At 35.1% G+C, this 25,255-nt stretch overlaps 1 protein-coding gene across 5 annotated transcripts in view; it reads right to left on the bottom strand.

Moving 5' to 3' along the window:
* The window catches only part of PTPN12 (protein tyrosine phosphatase non-receptor type 12), a 94,136-nt gene that overhangs the window by 19,626 nt on the left and 49,255 nt on the right, over nucleotides 1–25,255 (bottom strand). For all 5 annotated transcript variants that reach the window (XM_074194011.1, XM_074194007.1, XM_074194009.1 and 2 more), the window contains exons 5-12: nucleotides 25,057–25,095; nucleotides 21,206–21,277; nucleotides 19,767–19,826; nucleotides 13,431–13,573; nucleotides 9,290–9,356; nucleotides 7,456–7,533; nucleotides 7,256–7,354; nucleotides 2,886–2,971 (exon numbers count right to left, since the gene is read on the bottom strand). In XM_074194011.1, the coding sequence (XP_074050112.1) occupies nucleotides 2,886–2,971; nucleotides 7,256–7,354; nucleotides 7,456–7,533; nucleotides 9,290–9,356; nucleotides 13,431–13,573; nucleotides 19,767–19,826; nucleotides 21,206–21,277; nucleotides 25,057–25,095 (644 nt within the window). The remainder of the gene's footprint in view (nucleotides 1–2,885; nucleotides 2,972–7,255; nucleotides 7,355–7,455; nucleotides 7,534–9,289; nucleotides 9,357–13,430; nucleotides 13,574–19,766; nucleotides 19,827–21,205; nucleotides 21,278–25,056; nucleotides 25,096–25,255) is intronic.

Genomic DNA, 25,255 nt, shown 5'->3' with positions numbered 1-25,255 from the left:
TTCTTAAGAACACAACATGAAATCAGGGAGGTGATACCTTGACAAGCACATGAATTAGATTGTCTGAGGCCAGATTCAAACTCCTGTCCCCTTAACTCCAAGGCCAGTGCTCTGTCCACTGTGCCAGCTGGGCCTACTGTACTAGCTGCCTCAGGCACTCTATTATTAAGCACTTTAGAAATACTATCTCATTCGATTATCATATCAAATCCAGGCTATTACCCCTGTTTTGCAGTTGTGAGGAAACTGAGACAACAGTGAAGTGTTTAAGGTCATATGTGAAGGTAGGTCTTCCTGACCCCAGGTCTAGCACTCCATCTATTCTACCACTGCCTGCCTCTAAGTACAGGGCTTGGAAACCATGAAATCACTGGTAGTAGAGATAGAGAGCACTTTTCTTTTGTCACATGTACTAAGATTGCAAGGTGATGCAAAGCCAAATGCCAGTAGGGAAGAAGGGCTGTACTCTGAGACCTGTCAAATTCCAGCATAAATGGGACCATTTCAGGAGTTAAAGTAGAGCACCTTACTCTGGTATGAAAATGCAAACCCAAAGATACAAGACCAGTAAGGTAGAGGATAATGAAAATGCTAAGTTAGGTGAAGACTTAGAGAGGGTAATAGCTCCAAACTGGACCAAAGAGATAACTCTTAATTCTAGATCCTTGCCATTTCCAAGTCACCTGAGTACCTGCCATTCTATTGTGGTAAATTCAGAGTTGTGAAACGTAACATGAATTTACATATTATGTGTAGAATAAGCTATACAGTCAGCATATAAAGTGGACGTTTGTTAAAATAACATATGAAAATCCTTTTAAAATCAGCTGCCTTTGGGGTGGCTAGGTGGCGCAGTGGATAGAGCATTGGCCTTGGAGTCAGAAGTACCTGAGTTCAACTCAATCCAGCCTTGGACACTTAATAATTACCTAGCCATGTGGCCCTGGGCAAGCCACTTAACCCCACTGCCTTGCAAAAAAACTAAAAAAAAAAAAAAAAATCAGCTGCCTTTTCTTCTAGCTCATCACTCAAATCATACCCCCAAATAGTGGGTATTCTCAATGCTCTATCTTAGCTCCTCTCCTTTTTTTTCCTCTTCTAGCTATAATCTCTCTCTCTCTGGTAATCAAATCATCTCTTGTGACTCTATCAGTCCTATGATGGCACTCAAAGACTTATTTATCCATCCCCCCACCCCCCACCCTGGTCTCTTTCCTGATCTTTAGTTTTGATATATCACCAATTTTTAAAGTAACAAAACCTATTTTCTCTACCTCATTTATTAAAAAAAAAAGGAAAACAAAACTGCATACTTTTAAGTCTAAAATATATATGACTCATTCTGCATCTTGAGTCCAATCAATACTTTTATGTCAGGACATTACTAACTGCCAAGGCTATCAAGGTATTTCAAAAACTGGGTGATCTGAAAATATCTTAAACTCAACATGTCTAAAACTGAACTCATTACCTTTCACTCCTGTCTCTCAAACTTACCTATTTCTGTAGAGAAATTACCATCTGATCCCTTCTACGTACAGCTACCACTTTAATCTAGTTTCTCATCATCTAATGCCTAGATTATGTCAATATCCTCTTGATATGCCTCCCTACTTCAAGTCTCTCACCATGATAATCCAACTACACACTACTACCATAACATTTCCCTTATGCATAGAACTTACCATGGCTCCCTCCCCTACTCAAAATTAATTTCAGTGGCTTCCTCTTGTGGACATTACACTCCTCTCCAGTTCCCTAATCCAAAAAAATTGGCCTTCACTCCATTACCCTGTCCAGATATAACTAACTCCATGCCTTTATATACATAGCTAAAGGAATTTCTCCCTACTTTTTTCCTCATCAAATTGCTTTTCCTGATCAAAAAACTTCCTTGGATTTAACTATTTCATATATATGTGTGTGTGTGTGTGTGTGTATTTTTGTATTTACTTTATGTTTATGCTGTATATATTTTGACATGTCTTCATCTCTTTCACTAGAATGGAAATTCTTGTCAGGAGATAGGTTTATCCTTTTTCCTATTTGTATTCCCAATGCTTGGTACAAAATAGGCACTTATATTGATAATAGATCCCTGAGCAGTAACCGATTAATGGGCATGTTAGAGAACAATATTGGTATTCTTTCTATATATGAAAGGGTTGCTCTTGAGAAGATGCAATAAAGAACTGGTCTTAATTGGGGTTCAAAGGGAAAAAAACATGGGTTTCATGGGAGATTGATCACCTCATGACAATGCTCATGATGAGTATCAGCAAAAAGAAAAATGGTAATAACAGCAAACTCTGGCCACCAGAGAGGGAAAGAGAGAAGAGTGGAAAATAACTGTTGCTATAAACCACTTCAGCATACCAGCTCTATGTCCCAGCTTAAATAATTTGATAAGAACATCTTGGATAGATTCACCACTAAAAATGGCCAATAGCACAGGGTCAGAAACACAATTCCAAGCTGCTCTACTAGAGTTCTCTCTCCAGGCTGGAACTGATCCATTAATGAGTACCCTAATTCTGTGTATTAAACCAATTTCAAACTCACTTAACTATCACATCATATAGCACACAATAGTAACCCTATTAAAAAGGAAACAATTCTAAGTGCTTGCATTTTCATTTTTAGACTTCTTGAAAATAATTACAAAATATCAGTTCTCTAGAGTTGTATCACTCATCTTTCCCCAAAACAGAGAAAATTGGTATTACAACACAGAATATTTGTGGTCTAAGCTTAAAATTAAAATCTACAGAGGTTGTAGAATAATAAGAACCATAATAAAATATTTATATTTTCTGGTTAAAATGTATAACAATTATACTACCATAAGAAATAATGCCTCCACTTCAAAAGGAAAAATATAATACCTGCGGGTACGTGGAGGTTTCGGAGGGGGAGAATCTGGTTTTTCAAGGTTCAGAGAGCTGACAATCTTTTCTGCACTAATTTCATCCTGTCAAAAGGGGAAAAAAAAAACCAAAATTATTCTCTAATTTAATCTCAATCTTATTGGATGCTGCAAATACACTGAACAAAATAAGTTAATCATTTCAGATAATAAAACCAGTCTTAGTAAAAGACTCTGAAAGTCAATTACATTTAGAATAGTAAATAATTCCAACACTAATTATAGCACCAAAAATATACACCAATTATCTAAATTCCAGTAAATCTTAAATGATAAACAAGATATTCACATTCACTTTGGCACTAACCTGTTAATGAATTTCAGCTGCTAAGAAATTAATCCACAAAAGACAACCTTTGAAAAAGGAAAGGTTCTTACACATTTTCTACACTCATCATCATTTTACATTCATTACCACTACAGACATAATTCTGCTTTTGCAGAATTCTTCCAAATGGGGGTAATATGACTTATTAGTGTGAGGGAAATTGGGATGAGTAATTACAAATACAAATTTAATGTATATTTCCAAATGCAGCTCCTTTTTTTTGAAAACATTTTTCTAATAAGTTAATAAAAGCAAAAGCAACAGTGAACATACTCCAAATGATGAGGGTAGCAGAAGGGAAGTCTGCCCAGCACATTTGGAAGGATAATTGATTTTGCTAACACTACTTTGTTTTTCTATTTTTAATAGGTTAGTAAAAAGAAAATGTAGTGAACTCCAACTCAAAGGAAGGAACTAGATGCTTTATGATAGGACAAAACTCCCAAACTCAATCACATTCCCAGTACTAGGTTTACAGGTCCCTGTCCTCTAGGGGAGGTTTAACTTAATCAGATTTCCATTTTTCAAGCTTCTCATATGCTGCTAGCATTTTCTGCCTCATTCACTTCCTTCTGTTATTTGTGGCTAGTAGATAATGTATACCACTTCCTAAGGTGTCTACTGGATAGAAAAGGTTTTTTAGACTTAGTAACTGCTTGGGAGTGGGAGGAAAGCAAAGTTTCAAACTGAACCCTAAGTCACAAGTTGGTAAAGCTTGTTTGTATTCACCAGAATGTTTAAGATGGGGACAATTAAGGGGCAATTAAGTTTCCAATCTTGAGGATTTTAACTTATGTATACTTATGGGTTTTTTGTCTTCAGGATTCCATTGTATTTGTTCTTTATCCAGAATATAATTATTTTCCTTAAATTTCCTTAAATTCACTACAATTTAAGGAAGGCAAATCCTCTGTAATTTGCTGGTCCTGTTTTAACATCTTTAAGACATAATTTTTAGTATGGGAAAAGAGGTAACTGGTAACACAAATTAAGGTTTCATTTTGTTCATCAATTCAATACTCACAGTGGGATTTGTGTTCTTTATTGCAGTCAAATATGTGATGGTAAAGAAGTGGTCTTTCATAGATATTACTTGTAAAGAACCATTTCATTCAATATTAAAATGAATACTATTGATGCATGTTAATTTCTCCTTAGAATATTATGTAGATTGCCAAATAGGATCCTTTGTCAATGATGATGATGATTATTTTATACAATTGGTGTCTTTCCCTCTACCAAATACTTTACAAATAAATTACTGTACATTTTCAAACTAATTTTGTAACATCTAGTATGTACTTATATAGCAACATATACCTAATCTAATTCACCACCACCACCACCCCTCCCCATTTTCTCCACTTTATCAAGAAACACATCAAGGGCTCTGAAAATGGATATTAGTTCCAGATGTTGTGGCTTCACTGTTCTTGATGGTGAACAGTTATAAAAACATTTGTATTTTTTCCTTCTTTTATTTGTTATCCATGTGACAGACCTTCAAAATGCTTAAGATAGTTATCACTTGTTTCTTTGAATAATCTTAACAAGGAATAGACTCAACTTTTTGCCTATCTTGCGTCCTTCCTTTGGACACTACTCAAGTTATATATTTTTCAAGAATGTGGCATCAACAATTGAATACACTATTATATATACATATATGTATTTAGTCTGACAAAAACGAAGTGCAAGAGGACTATTACAGTCCTCATTTCTCTCAATGAAGCTCAAGACTGTTAACTTGCCTTGTGATGTCATACCATTGATTCAAAATGAATTTTCAGTCAACAAAACCTCACAGATTCTTTTCAGATGAACTGATTACTGGTCATGCCTCCCCCATCTTATCTCTGTTCAGATTAAGAATTCATTTTTATAACTATATTTCTGTCAGGATTTTGACTCCATCATATATTTCTAAATAATTCTATGACTATGAAGATATCTTTTTTTTGTTTTGTTTTTTGCAAGGCAATGGGCTTAAGTGGTTTGCCCAAGGCTACACGACTAGGTAATTATTGAGCGTCTGAGGCCGGATTTGAACTCAGGTACTCCTGACTCCAGGGCTGGTGCTCTACCCACTGTGCCACCTAGCTGCCCCATAAAGATATCTTGTATCTGTGAAAGTCTACTCCCTTTTCCATATTTTCATTGATAACCTCAATAATTAGGTGATATAAATCATTGTTTATCATAATCCTTATAAAAGGATTATATATAAATGAGAAAATATACATATGAATATGTAAGGTTTTTTTTCAGATGCTGAGGCATTTTCAGGATTCATATTATACATACAAATTAAGGAATTTTCCTTCTTTAAAATATCTTGGCCCTGGAGTCAGGAGTACCTGAGTTCAAATCCGGCCTCAGACGCTCAATAATTACCTAGCTGTGTGGTCTTGGGCAAGCCACTTAACCCCATTGTCTCCCAAAAACTAAAAAAAACAAAAACAACTCTTAAAAATCAATTTCCAAGACAACTTGTATTGTCATCAGTGATGAGAAGAAACTTATAAAATGATATGAATCTATTCCACTTCACTTCCTGTCTTTTTCCATTTTCATCTGTAATACTTTGTGGATGATCTGGCTTAGTCTGGTCTAAAATTCATCACTATTTCTTTTTTGTTTACCAAAGATTTTATTTATTTTGAGTTTTACAATTTTTCCCCTAACTTGTTTCCCTCCCCCCACTCCCCACAGAAGGCAATTTGCCATTCTATTCATTGGTATACACTGATACAAATTGAATGCATCACTATTTCTTATTTTTATGAAACAATGCTGCTAATAATCATGTCTTGTTTTCTAAATGATCCGCAAATGAGTTTATGCCACCCAACAATAATGCCCTTCGCTGCTCAGCAGGGTAAGCAAGTGTTTCCTGGATTTACAATATACAGGAAACTCTCAATTAGAGTTTTGAGGTATTTTATCCTCCCAGGTCTCCAAATTTTAAATTGTGACCTGCTGTCTTCTCTGTTGGACAAGGCAGTTAAATATGTATCTTTAAGTTTTAGTTTGTGGCTAGGTAGGAGGAAAGGGAATATGGTCTAAAAGGATAGCATTGGCCCTAAAGCTAGGAAGACTTGACTCAAATCCCTAAATCTTATAGTGCTCTAGATAACTCTTTTCAGAGAAAGTGCTCTACTACACTATATATAGTATATTATACTTTATAATATATACTATACTACTTATAAAGGATGGTTCTTCTCTGCAATTCCCTGTGTCAATGAAATTTTAGATATAAATTGCCTCCTCTTTTTTTAAAAACAAATTCTTAATTTTTTTACACTGTCAGAATTTCTCCCAGTACCAATCTTCTCACTCTCCTCAAGAGCAATATATTTTAAATGTTTTGTATGTTTTCGCATTTATATGATATACTGTTTGTTTTCCAGTGAGTGGGGGCAGGGAAATTTGGAACTCAAAATATACTAAGAAAAGTGTTTAAAATAAATACATTTTAAAAAGAAATAACACTTTTGGGCGGCTAGGTGGCGCAATGGGTCGGCTAGGTGGTTGCAGTGGATAGAGCCTTGGAGTCAGGAGTACCTGGGTTCAAATCAGACCTCAAACACTTAATAATTACCTAGCTTTGTGGCCTTGGGCAAGCCACTTAACCCCATTTGCCTTGCAAAAATCCTTAAAAAATACTTTTTAAAGAAAAAAGAAGAAAATGAACAAAAATTAAGGACATTGAAAAAGCCTAAAAATATATACAGTATATCTCTATTCCTATTTATCTGAAATCCATATCATCAAAATTTATGTTTTGGGTTTTTTTTTTAGATAAATTAATTTTCCTTCTCTGAACACCTATCACAGAGACACAGCCAAGAAGCAGTAAGCAGCTGCCACTGTGTGAATGAAATATTGCCATAAATCAAAGTTCTTAAAAGAAGTTCATATTTAAAAGAATAACTGAAAATAGAGATATTTTAGTAAGAAACAAATTTCCTGAAAATTTCAAAGTCCCAATAACTTACCACTACATCAGAAATTTTCCAGTCTGTGTACTTTTCATATTGTTGAAGCTGCTTTTCAAACAACTGGGCTATAGCTCGATGAACAAGTTCATACTGCTCCTATTGTGGACCAATAAAGGAATAAACAAAATACAGTATTTTTAAACAGTCAAGGAATTCATACTAATATAATAATAATTTCAAAAGGAACAAAAATATACCTTTGTTTGTACTGCAGAATGCCTTTGTGTTCTCATTTCTTGTATTAAATTGAATACATTAAACTCCTCAGGTATTTTCTAAAATACATAATTTATTGCAAGAATTCTAAGAAATAATTGTACAAAAAATACAACCTAAATATAGTTTGCATCTCAGGCCTGATTTATCCAGGTCCCTCACCAGTTTTGTTTCCCTCCCTATTCAACTATGCCAAGCAATTTCTAAAATTCTTGTCCTGCTGCTTTCTGTTCTATCTTTACTTGTTTCTTACTTTTATCTCTGGCATGGAAAAGAAGGAACATTTATAAAATTTCAGTACTTGCTAACTATATCATCATATCAAGAATTAACAGTTTTTCTTTTGCAAATGTCTAAAATATAGTTAAGATATTTTTTTGCTTAATCTAAATTTCTTCTTAGCCTAAAATTTTTAACTGCCTTTTTTCCACAAAGAATTGTTGAAAAATCTTCCTGAAATTTCTTTTCATATACTTTTCATATACATGAATGTTAACTAGATTTTTTTATTGTGAATAAAAAGTCACTATACACAACTACAGTTGTAGAAATGAGCTAACTTACACATTTAGTATTTATCACTTACAAATACTGAATGACCACAAGCCAGCTTTAACTTTCACTAATGCTTCATACATAATAGGGTTAAGAAATATATCTTCACAGGGATAAGACCCTAATTTTAAAACTATTTTTGAATAAAGAAATTTGCTTTATTTTGATTTGTCTGAGAATGTAGCTAGGTTTCTAAGTTAGCTAAATCTGAAGAAGGCTAGAGGAAAACAGATGGAGGAAAAGGATTTAGGAAGAAAACTACAGGTTGTAGGTTAGATAGTAAGACAATAACAAAGGGAAGAGGCTTACTATCTCCCTTTTGTTTTTTGCTCCACTGAATTAGGGGATTAAAAACAGGGAAAAACAGGGCAAAACAAGTCATGAAATGGCAGAAGGAATGGGGTATTCCCTTTCTCTTTCCCTTCTTCCTTTAACTTTGGTTCAACGAAGTTTCTTAATTCACTGAAGAGTACTAAAGGTTTAAAAAAAAATTGTAAGGCTTCATTTTGAATGTTTTTCCTTTTTTGTTGGTGGATTTCTCCCCATTTAAAATCATATATAAAGAAATTTTTTAAAACTGCTACAAGGGGGCACCTAGGTGGTGTAGTGGATAAAGCACCGGCCTTGGAGTCAGGAGTACCTGGGTTCAAATCCGGTCTCAGACACTCAATAATTACCTTACCTAGCTGTGTGGCCTTGGGCAAGCCACTTAACCTGCCTTGCAAAAAAAAAAACCTAAAAAAAAAACTGCTACAAGGAAAGTCAGGATTAAAATGTATTTCGCAGGTGATAGCAGGTGACAAATGATGCAAGGCACAAAGGCTTGCTAAGCTCAGCAGAACCCTTCATAATTTTTGTTTTATTTTTGAAAATTTTTTTAAAAATTGAGCTAAAACTAACATTTTTTAAGAATACAATTAAAAATTTGAGAACCACATTAAGTTCAAGTAATTAAAAAAAACCTTTATAGTAGCCAAAACCTAAAATAAAAAGTGATTTATTACCAGCAGTTATTTTTAAGAGTCACCACTGAAGTAACGTGCTATCTTTATCATCTTCCAAACCCCATATCCTATGTGTTTCTAATAGTATTACCCCACTCATAACAGTTTATATATCCAGATAGTTGAAAACATGCATACATATACCAATATATTGAAACAGTTTCCTTATAAACACATGAACTTAAAAATTCTTTTATCACTCCAATTTATAAATCATGAAAAAATATGTCACAATACTGATTAAAATTATTCTTACCCCAGCTTTTAGCAAATTCCATGTATAATCTATGGCACAGATGGCTCCTGTTCTTCCGCAACCTGCACTATGGATATATAATTTTAAAAAATACTGTTTGAAATTTGTTATAAAAAGTAACTAACACAGCAATGTTTTTCATATATTTACATAGACTTTTCAATTAAAATAGTGTTCAAATTGCACAGACTTTATCTACTAATAACATTTATGTTATTTACAATGTAAATTCATACTTATACTTCAGTTGGCCAGTGATCTCAGTAATATAGTTATGATGTGGAAATTAATAAGGAAAAAAGGCAGTTGAACACCCTGAAAGCATTCACATAGATATCTTAACATTCTTAATGTCACAAAACTGCAATTACTTTTCCAATCATACAATTTCTCAGGTCACATCTTGCATTTCTATCTTTGTTGATAATATGCTTCTCAACTATCTCTCCACTCGGTATAGATGGCCAAGAATTCTAATCCACTGGAAACTGAAGTAATCTATGAACCATTAAAGCATCAATGGAAGAATATTGTTGTTCATCAAGGAGAAATTTAAGATCACTGACTGCACCAAACAAATTTCCCAAATGAAGTTCAATATACTACTAGTCCACACTGTTCTCAATCCACTGTCCAACTTTACTATGTGTAAGGATATGGCAAGCAATTCTTCATCTATTTGCTTTTTCCTATAAGGATGGTTTTCAACACTGGATTTTGCTGAGAAGAAACCATCATAGTATTATTAAGGCTTGATGTAATCAGAAGGTCATTCTTAAATATAAGTGATTTTTAGGACTTTACTATACAAGTAACTCCCTTCATTTAGACTCTGCATAGGAGGACTAGCTTCTATGGCACTGAACAATTTTGAGGAAGCTTATTTTTTGTTCTCTCCCATAAATGAAATATTCTTAATGAGAAATCATTACAATTATCTCTGTGGCTGCATCTTCAAATAATCTTATATGATTGAGCTACAAATGTGGAAATTCTTGTTGAAAAGGACTACTTAAAGTTTAAAAAAAATAAAAACAAGATTAAGATTGTGTCTGAAAGTCTGCCTCTTCCCTTCTTGTTCTGCACCAATGCTACCAACCACTAACATGCAGATCGCTCATAAAAAATATATGGTCAATAGCTGATGATGTCATAGGATTAAAGACCATAGTTAGAAGATTATCTCAGGAGCCCATTAATTCTAATCTGTTAGTTTAATTTATATTTTTCTTTTCACCATCCTCATGTCCCAATATGTCTCTCCCTTCAACTCCTGCTATCAAGTGAAGCCATACTTTGTAATGAAAAGCAGCTGAACAACACTAACTGAATTTGACAGTATGTGCAATGTTATACCCTCATAATTCCTCACCTCTGAAAAAGTGTTGAGAACCACATTAAGTTCAAGTAATTAAAAAAAACCTTTATAGTAGCCAAAACTTAAAATAAAAATAGTGTTATTTAAATATAAATATATTTAAATATTTAAAATAAAAAAGTGTTATTTTCTTATCTTTTCTCAAGAGGGCCAAGACTGAGAATTATATACAGTGCTGAAGTTAACTAAAAAAAATTACATTTTTCCATCTATTCACATTTTTGTAGTTATGATCTGTATATCCCTGTTCTGATTCTGCTTCACACTGCATCAGTGAAGGACTTAAAATATTATGAATCTTACCTTTGAACTATTTAACTAGCTAATCAGCTGACTAACTTGTAGGAAGGTAAAAATGAAAATACACTCTTTTAAAGTAACCTTAAATTAAATAATTCCTATTTTTTGGATAAATAATTTCACAATTATTAACATTTATTTTTTCATTTTCCTGGCAATACTCTAGCTACATCACTGACACCCAAGATTGTCAGAAACTTATTTTTAAGTCCCCAGAAAATTTGCTTTCTTCTTAATTTTAACTGCATGGTTCAAAAGTTAGTTAAATCCAAGGTCTGTTCAATAGTCATTTATTATTTTAAATCTATTAAAAATAAATGTAATGGGGCAGCTAGGTGGCACAGTGGAAAGCCCTGGAGTCGGGAGGACTTGAGTTCAAAAACTGACCTCAGACACTTAATAATTGCCTAGTTGTATGACCTTGGACAAGTCACTTAACCCCATTGCCTTAAATAAATTTTTTTAAAAAAGAAAATAAATGTAACTCACTATAATGAACAATAAATTGATGTTTTGAATTACGAATAAAGTTACAAAAATTTGGGAAAATGCAAAGTAAATTTTGTGCTAAAAAATCTACAATCTCGTAACTTTCAAACAGATTTGTTTTTGAAGGCATATATCCTTTTATTTTAATGGTTGCAAGGCAGTAATGCTGAGTGACTTGCCCAAGGTCACGCAACTAGGTAATTAAGTGCCTGGGGTAGGATATGAACTCAGGTCCTCCTGACTCCAGGGCCAGTGTTCTAGGCAGTAGCACTGCCTAGCTGCCCCCCATAAATGCTTTTAACCAATAAAACAAACCAAAACAAATAAAACAAAATGAAGCTTTTAGAGAATTTCCATTTCAACATGACCACATCCACTCCAGGATTTTTAGTCTTTTAAAATTCATTTTTTTTATTGTAATTTATTTTCCCCCCTTCCCCCCCTAAAAACCCCAAGTAAATTAAAATCAAATATATGGCTTTGGGCCATTAAATCAATCTCATATTCTGCTCCTAGTTCAGTTCTTAAAAGACACTTAACAAAGTTCTGAAAGAGGTACAAAAATGTAATATTAGATCAGAAGGGAAAAGAATTTCTAAACTGATAAGGAAAGAAGATTCAATGAAGACTCTGTGAGGGAGAGGAAACTTCTGAGGGAGAAGAAACTTCTAAGAGATAGGTTGGGGAACTAGAAATTGTCTTTGCAGAAAACAGAAACTGTGGCATAATCACAGGGGCAGTGATTAAACTGGTTTGGTTGAATTGCCCTGCAAGAAAAACTAAAATTGGAAAAGTATAGAATACATTGGATTTTAGAGGTCCAGACTAAAAGGCTAAGGCATTTAGATTTCTTTTGATAAGTAACAGGGAGCCAATAAAGTATTTTCAGTCATTATGTCTGTATTAAATAAAGATTAATCTGGCAGTAGCATTTCAAAATGAAGGTCCTAGAGATATTTTAAACACAACATATTCAAAACTAAACTCATCATATTTGTAAACTCCCTTCCTTCCAAATTTTTGAGAGAGGCACCACCATCCTTCTAGTCTTCCAAGTTTGTAAAATGGCATCATCAAATTCTCCATCTCCCTCAACTTAACTATGCAATTTATTACCATCTTATCTTCATTCACAGCTTTCTGGTGTATGATACCTTCTTTTCATTCACCCAAACTTTAATTCAAACCCTTATCATTTTTCACTACTTGTATAGGTTATTACAATAATCCACAAATTTGTCTCTCTGCCTCAAGTCTCTTACCTCTTCAGCTATCTTACACACTGTTGACAAAGGAGTTTTCTAGAGCTCTTACTAAATCAACTCTTGGGGCTTCTTATTTTATTTAGGATAAAGTTGCAAGCCCTATTTTGAAACTTATCTTTCCAGCCTTGTTGATTATAGCCCAACCCTGGTACTCTGGGAGAGAGCCAAAGCAGCCTTTTCTTTATTCTTCTCACAAAACCCATTGTCTCTGTGCATTTGCAAGTGCTGTCCCTATCTTTCTTTAAAATGGAACACAACTGGGGCAGCTAGGTGGCGCAGTGGATAAAGCACCGGCCCTGGAGTCAGAAGTACCTGGGTTCAGATCCGGTCTCAGACACTTAATAATTACCTAGCTATGTGGCCTTGGGCAAGCCACTTAACCCCATCTGCCTTACAAAAACATAAAACAAAAAAATAAAATGGAACGCAACCACTATTTGCTACGTAGTAGCAGAGAATCAGAAAAGAATATGAGTGCTCTCCCTCCCAAATCTGGTTTGACCCAATGTAAATTTTAAATATAAATATCAGTATAAATAATTATTATAACATTTATACGTGTGTTAACTTTTTGCACAAAAAATTTAAGTTATTACAAATCATTATGCCTACAGTAACACAAAACTAGTAAATTATTAAATTTACCATGCATAACTGTCAGATACAACCACAACTTTATACCACAATATATTTGAAAACTACTTTGTACCTGCAGTGTATACAAATAGGCACATCTTCATGTTCTTGATATTCCCTCATAAGGCTGATCATGTCCAGAATAGAATCAAATGATGAAGGAACATCATGGTCTGGCCAGTTCACATAATGAAACTGATATAGCCTACGAGATTCCTTAAAGAAATTAAGAAAATTAACAACTTTGAAAATTTCTTTGAAATTTTAAAATATATACACATTCAAGTTTGAGGGATTTTTTTGGTCCATTTTTTCTAACATACAGGTACACTGCATATTAGCTATTGGTTTTTAAAATATACAATTTATTGATAAACTATGTATGTTCCTAGAACTGAGGTAGATGCTATGAGGATTAAAAAAATAAAACTTAATAGTTTGTTTTCACAAAAGCTTCTGAAATATTCCTTATATCTCACTTCCAAGTTCCATTTTTTGGGAAAAGGGGAAAGAGAAAGGCATCTTTGGGGGGGGGGGGCTAGGTGGCATAGTACATAGAGCACTGGCCTTAGAATCAGAAGGATAGGAGTTTGAATCCAGCCTCTGATACTTAATAGCTGTGTGACCTTGGGCAAGTCACTTAACCCTGAACACCTCACATCCAGGGCTATCTCCAGTCATTCTGATTCACATCTGGCCACTGGACCTAGATAGATGGCTCTGTAGGGAAAAGTGAGGCTGGGGACTTAGCACAGCACTCTATCACTCAAATCTAATTCATGTGTTTGTCATGGCATCACCTCCCTGATGTCATGGTCTTCTTCGAGAATGAAGGACAAACATTATTTTACATTGCAATACTAATTGTATAGAATAAAAGATTTTGGAGTTTAGTTCTAAACTTGTATTTTACATTTAAGCAGCAAAGAGGCCCAAGGCCAAGGAGGCTAGGTGACAGTCCTGATTCAAGAGTGGCATGTACTCCAAGATACTCTTGTCAAACACGGTTGTGCAAAATCACAAAATAGGGATAACAAAATGGGAGGTTCATGGAAATCCTTCTCTAGCCTCTAATTCTTCTTAATGTCTATTTCAGATGGAAAGGATATGCCCTTGGACAGAGATTTAACCTCTTGCAGGCTCAGTAAAATCATCTGTAAAATGAATTTACTAGTTCCTACCTCACTGGTTGTTTAGATAAATGAGATTATGTAAGGTTTAGAAAACTTTAAAGCATAATATACATTGTGAATTTTTTTTTAATTAGAGAATCAGGATGGTAGAATTATAAAAAAGTACATGAAAGCAGTTTAAACTTACAGATAACAACAAGTGGGAGTAACAATACTGATCTTTTTTTTTCCCCTTTATTTTACCCCTCCATTTAGGAGAGACATATGGTCCTTATTGCTCAGCTATGTTTCAAGTGAGGAAAAACTATTATTAGAAGAACAGTTTAATAATGCTAAGATAATACTAGGGGAGAAAATAAAATCAAAGCAAGAATTAATAATTGTTGGAAAAAATATGGCATATTTTAATCATCTTTTTTACATTTTAATAGGCAGGTAGGTGGTACAGTGAATAGAACACAAGGCATTAAGTCAGCAAGACCTAATTTCAAATCCAGTCTCATATACTCAATAGCTGCTTTTCCAGGTTGTGAGGATCAAATGAGATATTTGTAAGGTGGTTTCATACAGAGCTTTGTACATTTAGGTACTATATAAGTCATTACTGTCACTATTATTAGAATACATGAATAAGAATAAGAAAACATATTGCTGCTAAATATGCTTACAGGTACAAGTACTATGAAAAAAATTAGAAGCCAAGATGAGCTAAGCTCCAAAATAGGTCTTTAAATATTAAAATATTTTTTTATGTGTGGCCTTGGGCAAGCCACTTAACCCTGTTTGCCTTGCAAAAACCTAAAATATATATATATATATATATTTTTTTTTAAATAACCTTAATTATACCCTGATGAATTGCTGAATTTAGAACATATGGATATAATCAGAGTTTTATAGCAAGCATTTAAAATATTTTTTATTTTCTCTTTCAGTTGAAGTATCAATGTTAAAAGTAACAACATTCACCTCTCTCAAATGCAACACAAGAGAGATAATTTAAAGTAACCATAATTACTGGAAACAAACTAATCAAAAACTTTTCTGTTATTTAAAATTTCACTTCCTGATTGAAAACAAATTCTACTGTGAGTCGTCAAGAAAATACTATAACACTTGAAAAGTCAGTGCATTTAAAAAATAACTAATAAGCAGAGGATATTTAGCCTAAAATTTTTTAGAGGAAAGCAAACTAAAAAATCTGGGAATGGGAATAAAATAGGAATAAAAACATTATTTAGAAGATGAACATTCTTCTCTGAACTCCACTCTTAACTATCTGGATTTCTTTTTTTTTAATATTTAATTTTTTAGTTTTTACAAGTTTTCCCCTAATCTTGCTTCCCTCCCCCCACCCCCACAGGCAGTCCACTAGTCCCCACATTGTTTCCATGGTATATATTGATCTGAAGTTGAATGTGATGGGAGAGAAATCATAAACTTAAGGAAGAAAAATAAAGTATTGTGCCTGATTGTTGCACTAATGGAATGAGCAAGTCCATCAAGGTTGATCATCACCCCCACGTTGCTGCTAGGGTACACAATGTTCCTCTGGTTCATCTTGCTCAGCATCAGTCCATGCAAATCACTCCATGCAAATCACTCCGGGTTTCCCTGAACTGTCATCCCTCCTGGCCTCCAATAGAACAACAGTGTTCCATCACATACGTATACCACATTTTGTTAAGCCATTCCCCAGTTGAAGGACATCTCCTTAACTTCCTATTCTTTGCCACCACGAACAGAGCTGTTATAAATGCTTTTGTACAAGTGATCTTTACATTACTAGAATATTCTTGTTTAAGAGTAAATATAATACCCCCTTCCCCAACCAAAATATAGAACCCTCATGAGAAATAAAGTAAAAGGGGGCAGTTAGCTGACGCAGTGGAAAGAACACTGGCCCTGTAGTCAGGAGTACCTGAGTTCAAATACGACCTCAGACACTTAATAATTACCTAGCTGTGTGGCCTTGGGCAAGTCACTTAACCCCAATGACTTGCAAAAATTAAAAAACAAAAAATAATTTAAAAAAAGTAAAAGAGAAAAAAAATGTGTTTCAGTCTGTGTTCTAATACCATCAGTTCTGCCTCAGGTGGATCACATTCTTTATCATTTAAGTCCATAACAGAAGTTACTTCCATATTTTTCCACTGCAGCTGTTGCTGATTGTAATTCCCTCCATCCATTCTTTCCCATTACCATATATTATATTTTTTCTCTCTCCTCTCTCTCACTGTCCCTCTTCCAAAATGTGCTGTAGGGTAGCTGAGTGGACAGTGCACCAGCCTTGGGGCCAAGAGGCCCCAAGTCCATATACCACCCCTGAGACCCAGCAAGCACCTGGCTGCATGGTCCCAGACAGGCCACTCAATCCCAGCACCTTGCAAGAAGTAAAAAAATATAATGTGCTATATCTGACTATTCTCTTCTATGATCTACCCTCTCCTCTATCACACACATCCCTCCCTTCCCCCTGTCCCCTTCTCTCCCTTTTTACTCTAGATGTCTATACCCTATTGAGTGTGTCTGCTGTTTCCAATCCGAGCCATTTCTGATGGGAGTGATGGTTCCCTCAGTTCCCCTCACCTTCCCCCTTTCCATATCATTGTAAAAGCTCATTGCAAAATAAAATATCTTTTATATGTAGTATCTTAACCCTATTCTACCTCTCCTTTCTCTTACTCCCAGTATGTTTTCCCTTTAGCCACTGATTCCATTTTTACAATATATCTTCAAATTCAGCTCTCTCCTGTGCTTCATCTATAAAAGCCCCTTCTACATGCTCTATTAAATGAGAAAGTTCACATAAGTATTATACATGCAGTTTTCATCATCATTAAGTCCCTCATAATTTACCCTTCTCCTCTACTCTCTATGCTCCACCTGAATCCTGTATTTGAAGGTCAAACTTTCTGTTCAGCTCTGGTCGTTTCAACAGGAACATTTGAAATTCCCCCAGTTCATTGAAAAGTCCATCCTTTCCCCTGGAAGAGGAAGAGGATGTTCAGTTTTGCTGAGTAGTTGATTCTCGGTTGCATTCCAAGCTCTTTTGCCTTCCAGAATATTGTATTCCAAGCACTATCAGCCCTTAATGTAGGTTGCTACTAAGTCCTATGTGATCATGTCCTTCTGGCTGCTTGTAATATTTTCTCTTTAACTTGGGAGTTCTGGAACTTGGCTATAATACTCCTGGGGGTTGTTTTTTTGGATGTCTTTCCAGGGAAGATTAGTGGAAGATTAGTGGATTTTCTCAATTTCTATTTTGCCCTCTGCTTCTAGGATATCAGGGCAATTTTCCTGTAGGAATTCTTTAAAAACAAGATCAAGGCTCTTTTCCTGATCATGATTTTCAGGTATCCAAATAATTTTTAAATTATCTTTTCTGAATCTGTTTTCCAGATCAGTTGTTTTTTCAGTGAGATGTTACACATTTTTCACATTTTTTCATTCTTTTGGTGTTGAAGTATTGTCTTGACTTCTCGTAAAGTCATCAGCTTCCTTTAGCTCCATTCTACAGCTGAAGGATTTGTTTTCCTCAGAGAGCTTTCTTACCTCATTTACCATCTGGCCAATTTTGCTTTTTAAAGCATTCTTCTCCTCAATAACTTTTTGAACTTTTATCCATTTGACCTAAGCTAGTTTTTAACATGGTATTTTCTTCAGCATTTTTTTGGATCTCCTTTACTAAGCTGCTGAATTCTTCTTCATGTTTTTCCTGCATCTCTCTCATTTCTTTTCCCAATTTTTCTTCTATCTCCCTTACTTGATTTTCAAAATCTTTTTTGAGCCCTGTCATAGCCTGATCCCAACTTCAGTTTTTCTTGGAGTCTTTAGATGCGGAAGTTTGTACTTCCTCATCTTCAGACTGAATATTTTGATCCTTCTTGGGATCATAGACAAAGTATTTCTCAATGGCATTCCTCTTTTTTCTCTGTTTATTCATTTCTCCAGCCTGTGCCTGGTTTTGGGATGCTTCCTGAGCTTTTGAGTATTATTGGGACACCCCCACACACATGGACCTCAGTGTTTGAAGCTCTGACTGCTCTCCTGGTCTGTGAATGACCACAAGCGCACCCCTCTGCTTCAGGCGGGGGGGGGGGGCTGTTCTATGGGGGGGCCTAGACTACGATCAGGATCTGAATGTGGTCAGAGTCCCAAAGTCCTGTTCCAAGGACAGAGGACAGATCTCAGAAGTCTCTCTCCACTCCCCTACCTTAGGTGGGCTGAGCACTCAAGGCTCAGTTACCTGGAGACTACCGCTTACTGGCTCTACATCTGCCTATGTTTCCTGGATCTGGGCTGCAGCAGCTGGCACAGCTGCACTGAGTGCCCTGAGGGCCTGTTGGATAGCTCTGGCAGAGGTATTCCCACTGATCCTCCAAATTGTGCCTGATGCTCCCCAGGGTGCACCTCAAGAAACTTGCAGCTGGGAGCTGCAGCTCCCAGGCACCCTAGGGCTGTTTCCAGGAAGCTGAAGTTTCTTCACTCTGGTGGGCTGTCACTCTAACCCTGTGGAGCGAAGTTTTTACACTATTTTCCAGGTTACCTTGGGCTGGAGAATTGCCTCAATGGATCTTTCTGTGGGTTCAATCTTTTGAAAATTTAGTTAGAGTCATAATTTTAAGATTTTTGAAATATCTTGGAGAGAACCTAGGAGAGGCACTTCTTCTGTCACTATCTTGGCTCCACCCTCCTGGATTTCTTTATCTACTACAATTCAACAGCCTTTTTATTCTGGAAGATCACTTTGACTCTGGAGCCCTTCATTTGAATTAGATAGTTCTTCCATGAACTTCCATTTAAAGGAAATCTCCCAATCCAGATACTCATTCAACCCTCACAGGACTTCTTTCTTGATCCTGTTCCCATGTGGTTACCCTTTTTTTAAACTGTGAAACTTTGCCCAAGAAAAGATAAGCTCAGGGACTGGACTGTATTTACTTATAATTGCCTGCACAGAGTACACTGACTGGCATATATATGAAGTGTTTAATAAATTACTAATGACTTGACCTGAAAGAATTTATTTTATTTAATTTACACAGATGAACTTCTAACTGAAAATTACCCAAATAATATATCCCTCATGTCTTAGTCCAAGTGTTGAGAGGGGGAAATGTCAAAGTTTCTACACTGATTTTTTTCCCATCTCTTTACATAACTATAAAAAGTTTTTAAATCACCTAAAACATTTAACACACACACACACACACACACACACACACACACACACACACACACACACCTCTGACTGAATCACATCCTGTACTTACGTTCTGAAATTCAAGCAACAATGTTCTAATATAGTAGTCTGTCCTGGCTTGTTCAGCTTCCTAAATAAAAGGAAACACCTGTGAGATAAAGAAAAGGAAGATAGGGAGAGAAAAGGGGAGAATACAACCTGACAGTTTGACATTCAGATCAATCATAATTATTCTAAATTGTCTCATTTATAGTTTTTACTAGAATTTTATTTATGGACAGAGTTTGTCTAAAAGAATAATGGCCACAAATATCAAACAAAGTAGAAAACAAAAAAAAAAAAAAGGAAAATTCAGTCTCTAATAATGTTCTTGAGTATGCTTTTTATCCTACAAATCACCCTAAAGTTTATAAGGGCTCTATTTTTTAAATTTTAACATCTCTAAAGAAGAACAAAAGGTTGAGAAAAGAAATCTCTAAAATTCAATCAATAAGATAAACCTTCCTACAGTTAAATTGTAATCATAACGCACAATTTTTAAGAACCTAATATAATCAGCATCCATTTTCCTTTTTATTCCTATATACTTTGACATGCAAATAATTGTTTTCATGTGGTATAAATCCTGCTAAGATGTCTTGTTTTCAGTTAATATAGTTCCTTATCAAAGTGCATGCAATAGAAAAGGAAATCCTGATGTTTCTTAATTGTAAAGGCACTACATAAAAATGTTGTGGGGTTTTTGGGGGTTTTTTTTTTTTTTTAGTTTTTGCAAGGCAAATGGGGTTAAAGTGGCTTGCCCAAGGCCACACAGCTAGGTAATTATTAAGTGTCTGAGACCGAATTTGAACCCAGGTACTCCTGACTCCAGGGCCTGTGCTTTATCCACTGTGCCACCTAGCTGCCCCATAAAAATGTTTTTATCATTATAGTAGGAATGTTTATCATTAACCTGCAACTTATTTACCTGTGACACTTTGACAGAAATCACTCAACATCTCTAGGACTCATTACTCTCATTTGTAAAACAAGGGAATTGGACTAGATGACCTTTAGGATCCCTTTCAGTTCTAAACCCTAGGATCCTGTGTGAAAAACAGCTGATTTTCTACATGAATGTTTGGTTTATTATATACAACTGTATTTCACACCAAGTGTGGCAGAACTTAAGGCAAGTTAAAAAAGATTCTAACCACATGAGTACAAGTCCTCAATAATTTACAACATTGATCTTGTTACTAAAGACTGCTGTTCAATCAGTGAGAGCAGGTTTCAGGAAGACCTGAATCCAAGTTCCACTTCTTATAATATATTGATATAGGAACCTAGGCAAAATCACTAACCATTTCGTGCCCCTGAGCCATTTTCCAAGATTGCAAATTGTAGAACATCTGCTAAAGTATATCAGTGAAAAGACATTTCCTTACCATTTCCTATACCAGTGAAATCATAAGACCTAAGCATAAAGACTTAGTTTGACCATAAAATTAGTTTAATATAGATACTCACACAAGAAATTTGAAATGGTGCAAATGTTAGAGAATCTTCTCCATATAAAGGCCAGTAACGTTCACATTTTTTCTGTTGGCAAAGAAAATTATTCAGATTAGGTTACTTATATGTTCTTCTTAAACATCAAATTTTCTTAATAGCTAGCTAACTACACATAAAAGTAAAAACATCAATTTCCTACTTTTTACTTAACTTCCAATTCTCATTCAAATGTTTCAGAATGACTAATGCTATTATCTACATGATTCCAAGATCGAGAGCTAGCTGGTCCCATTCTATTATAAAAATGCTAAGTACAGAGTTGTATTGGTTTTGACTTTTATTATATCAACTTAAAGCAGATTAGGAAATAAAGACACTCATATTTTTCTTGTTTTATCTTTTGTCTACAGCCTTGCAAGATTCATATATATATATATATATATATATACATACACACACACACACACACACACACACACACACACATATCTTTAAGAAATTTCCTCCCAAACAGCCCTGTGAGATATTACTATCCTCATTTATATAGACAAGAAGAGTGTAGCCCTATTGACACTTGCCCTATAATTTTACACAGGCAACCTAAAGTAGACTACATAATCAAATATACTAATTCTAGTACTCTACAATGAATCAACTATTCCTCAAATAAAGTCCATATCCTCCCATCTCTTAAAATTGCTATATTTTTCTCATTTTACATCCTCGATTAGGACAGTCTAATATTTCTACTACTGATCTCAAATATTCTCTTCTTCTCAACTTTATGGACTTCATTTGATACTCAAAACACATTCCTCCATGTCAAAATATTTTAACTAATTCCCAATTATTTTTTTTAAATTGGCAGTCAATAGTTTTGAAAACAGTCACCAGGGGCAGGTAGGTAGTGCAGTGGAAAAGTTACCAGACCTTGTATCAATTTCAAATCTGGCCTCAGACACTTACTAGCCGTGTGAACCTAGGCAAGTCATTTAATCCTGACTGCCTCAAAAAACAAACAAAACAAGCGAACAAAAAAAAAAAAATTCTCACCAACCTAGAATGGAAGATATTTCATAAGCATGTTATTCTCTCTAGGCTGCTTTAGCATCTTCAACTGAGTTAGCACAGCACTGAGCATTTATAGTAGGAGCTATGATAAAACTAATGGGATAAAGAGATGGCACAGGAACTGGTCTTGGAGTCAGGAGGACTCTTGAGTTCATATGTGACCTCAGACACTTGTTATTTCATAGCTTTGTAATTTTGAGCAAGTCACTTAAACCCCACTGCCCTACAAACCACCCCTCCAAAAAAAAAAATTCCTTTTCCAATCCTTCTTCAGATTATTTATGAAAATTGATTGAAAATCTACTTTTTTTAATTAATAAAAAAGCAGCAAGCTCTAATGAATAAATCAGGAGATTAGGTTCAAATATCAATTTAACTGAGTTCCAGAAAAATTCTAGGACATTCTAAAAGGGATGGTTAGTGACAATGAAATAGCAACCACAAAAACTTTAAGCATGCCATCCAACAATAAATCCTATCAGGATAAAACCTGATACATTAAAAAAGGAATTCCTGATATTTCTGAGTTGTAAAGGCATTGCATAAAAAATGTTTTTATCATTATAGTAGGAATACATCTACCCCTCACCTACAACTTTTGCCTTTTATTTTTTAAAGTTTTATTTCACTAGCAGATCAGGAGAATGCGATAGTCAAAAGCTACATTGAAATTTCAGTAAAAAAAGTCATGCTATCTTTGTGGATAAGATGAAAGGAAATGATCTGAAGCATAGGATTAATCAGGTGAAATCAAAATTTGTTCTATGACCTGATCCCATAGATCTCTCCATGATTCTATTCTGTTAAACAATTGTAGGTTACATATTTAAATTTTGGATGATGCTTCAGTGACCATATAGAGTTGAAAGAACCTAAGCAAAAACTATGAATGGAATTGGTAACAGAATAGATTTCATTTTCTCATGCCCCTCCTTTGATATCAATGCTAAAAATTTACTCAAATGGGTAAAGGCAGGAAATGTGAAGGGATTAAGTCACAAAACAAGAATTAAGTGCCAACAATGTGCCAGACATGGTGTTAAGCATGGAGATATATAAATAAGGCTAAAAATAGTCCCTGATGTCAAGGAACTCAAGAGTTTAATGGGTGAGATAACAGACAGGAAACAATCTCAAATGCAAGGTACTAGCATTTAGGGAGATCAGACATGGCTTCTTGCAGAAGGTGTGATTTTAGCTAAGCTAAAAGGAAGTCAGGGATTTCAAGATTGCCAATATTACACATGACCTGGAGAGAATGAGATGTGGGAAGACTGGGAAGGGTGGGAAGACTGGGAAGGGTGAAAAGGACCAGGTGGGAAAGGACTTTAAAAGACAGACACCAGATTTTTAATTTGATTCTAGCAATAATCTGGAGCCACTTGGAGTTTACTGAAAAGCATGAGTCAGGGACAAGTGATGCAGTCAGACCTATGCTTTAGGAAAACCAATTTGACAGCTGGAGGTAGGATGATCTAGAATGAGAAGGGACTTGAAACAAAGAGATCAGCCAGAGTGGCTGCAACAGTCTAGACTCGAGGTAACAGCAGTGCGGGAAGACATAAAGGAGCATGGATCATATATGCAAGAGAGGAGAGTCCAAACACACATATATTTACTCCAAACAAGAGTTTAAGAAAACCTTCCTCTCTAACAGGTTGAAAACCAATTGGACAAAGACTCTAGACATAAAATTTCTTAATGAAGTCAAATATACTGGGGATCCCTCTCAGTAAACTTTTTTTTTTAGGTTTTTGCAAGGCAAACAGGGTTAAGTGGCTTGCCCAAGGCCACACAGCTAGGTAATTATTAAGTGTCTGAGACCGGATTTGAACCCAGGTACTCCTGACTCCAGGGCCAGTGCTCTATCCACTACAACACCTAGCCGCCCTCTCAGTAAACTTCTTAATAGAGTGATTTGTATTTTATTACCTTCAATCACTGAATTTATTTTTACCCAATTTCTCTAATATGCTTCTTTTTATAACCTCCTGCAGTCCAACTTTCAGCATACATAGTACAAAAATAACATCTCTATCAAAGGGTTACTGGGAAAAAATTTAAAAACTAAATGAAAATCTTTTAGTTTTCTTCGGTCTTTAACTATGGACATGGTCTAGAAACCCGGTGCAAACTAACCTTGGAACCTTTCTATGCTAAGGGATCAATCTCAGAACACTTTAGTTGTCTAAGCCAAGACCCAGCCATGCTTTCCTTTACTGCCTCGCTATCTTCTCAGAAAGTAGCCTTCTGTTATAGAGGTAAAGCCCTCCCATTTCATGTGCTTGCCATAGAACTTATTTTGTTCACTATACCAAAAGTGACACAATCACAAAAGTTTAATTTTTAAAAAGTATTCTTTGAAAACAGTCCACTGTATGGGGCGGCTAGGTGGCGCAGTGGATAGAGCATTGACCCTGGAGTCAGGAGCACCTGAGTTCAAATCCGGCCTCAGACATTTAATAATTACCTAGCTGTGTGGCCTTGGGCAAGCCACTTAACCCCATTGCCTTGCAATAAACTAAAAAAAATTAAAAAAAATCCACTGTAACATAAGCCTGAGGTCTGTGCTGCTAGACTATATTGTAGGTAAGATCATATTATGCTGAAGTCCTTCCTGCCACTTCTAGGAACAAAAGCATCTTGGGAATGGTATAAGATATGACTACATTAAATTCAAATATCAAACTTTACATGACAGCTGAATCATGATCTAGTGAAATTTAAGTGTATCACCTATAACATTAACGTGACAAATAGGGCACACTATGGAAAGTAATAATCAGTTTACATACCCTTCCCATTTCAAATTCTCGACATGCCATTACAATGATCTTTAAAAAAAAAAACAGATGTCAATTAAAAGTACCATTGCACATATATAGGACATTTTCCTTCTCCCTCTGCAAGTTTTCACTTGTTCTATTCAAATATGCACAATTAAATTTTAACATTAGCTTTTCTAAGAAAATAGCAATTCCATTTCTTTGAATA

The sequence above is a fragment of the Macrotis lagotis genome, chromosome 7, assembly GCF_037893015.1.
Source record: "Macrotis lagotis isolate mMagLag1 chromosome 7, bilby.v1.9.chrom.fasta, whole genome shotgun sequence".
NCBI classification, from domain to species: domain Eukaryota; kingdom Metazoa; phylum Chordata; class Mammalia; order Peramelemorphia; family Peramelidae; genus Macrotis; species Macrotis lagotis.
This window is presented reverse-complemented; position numbering and strand designations above follow the sequence as displayed.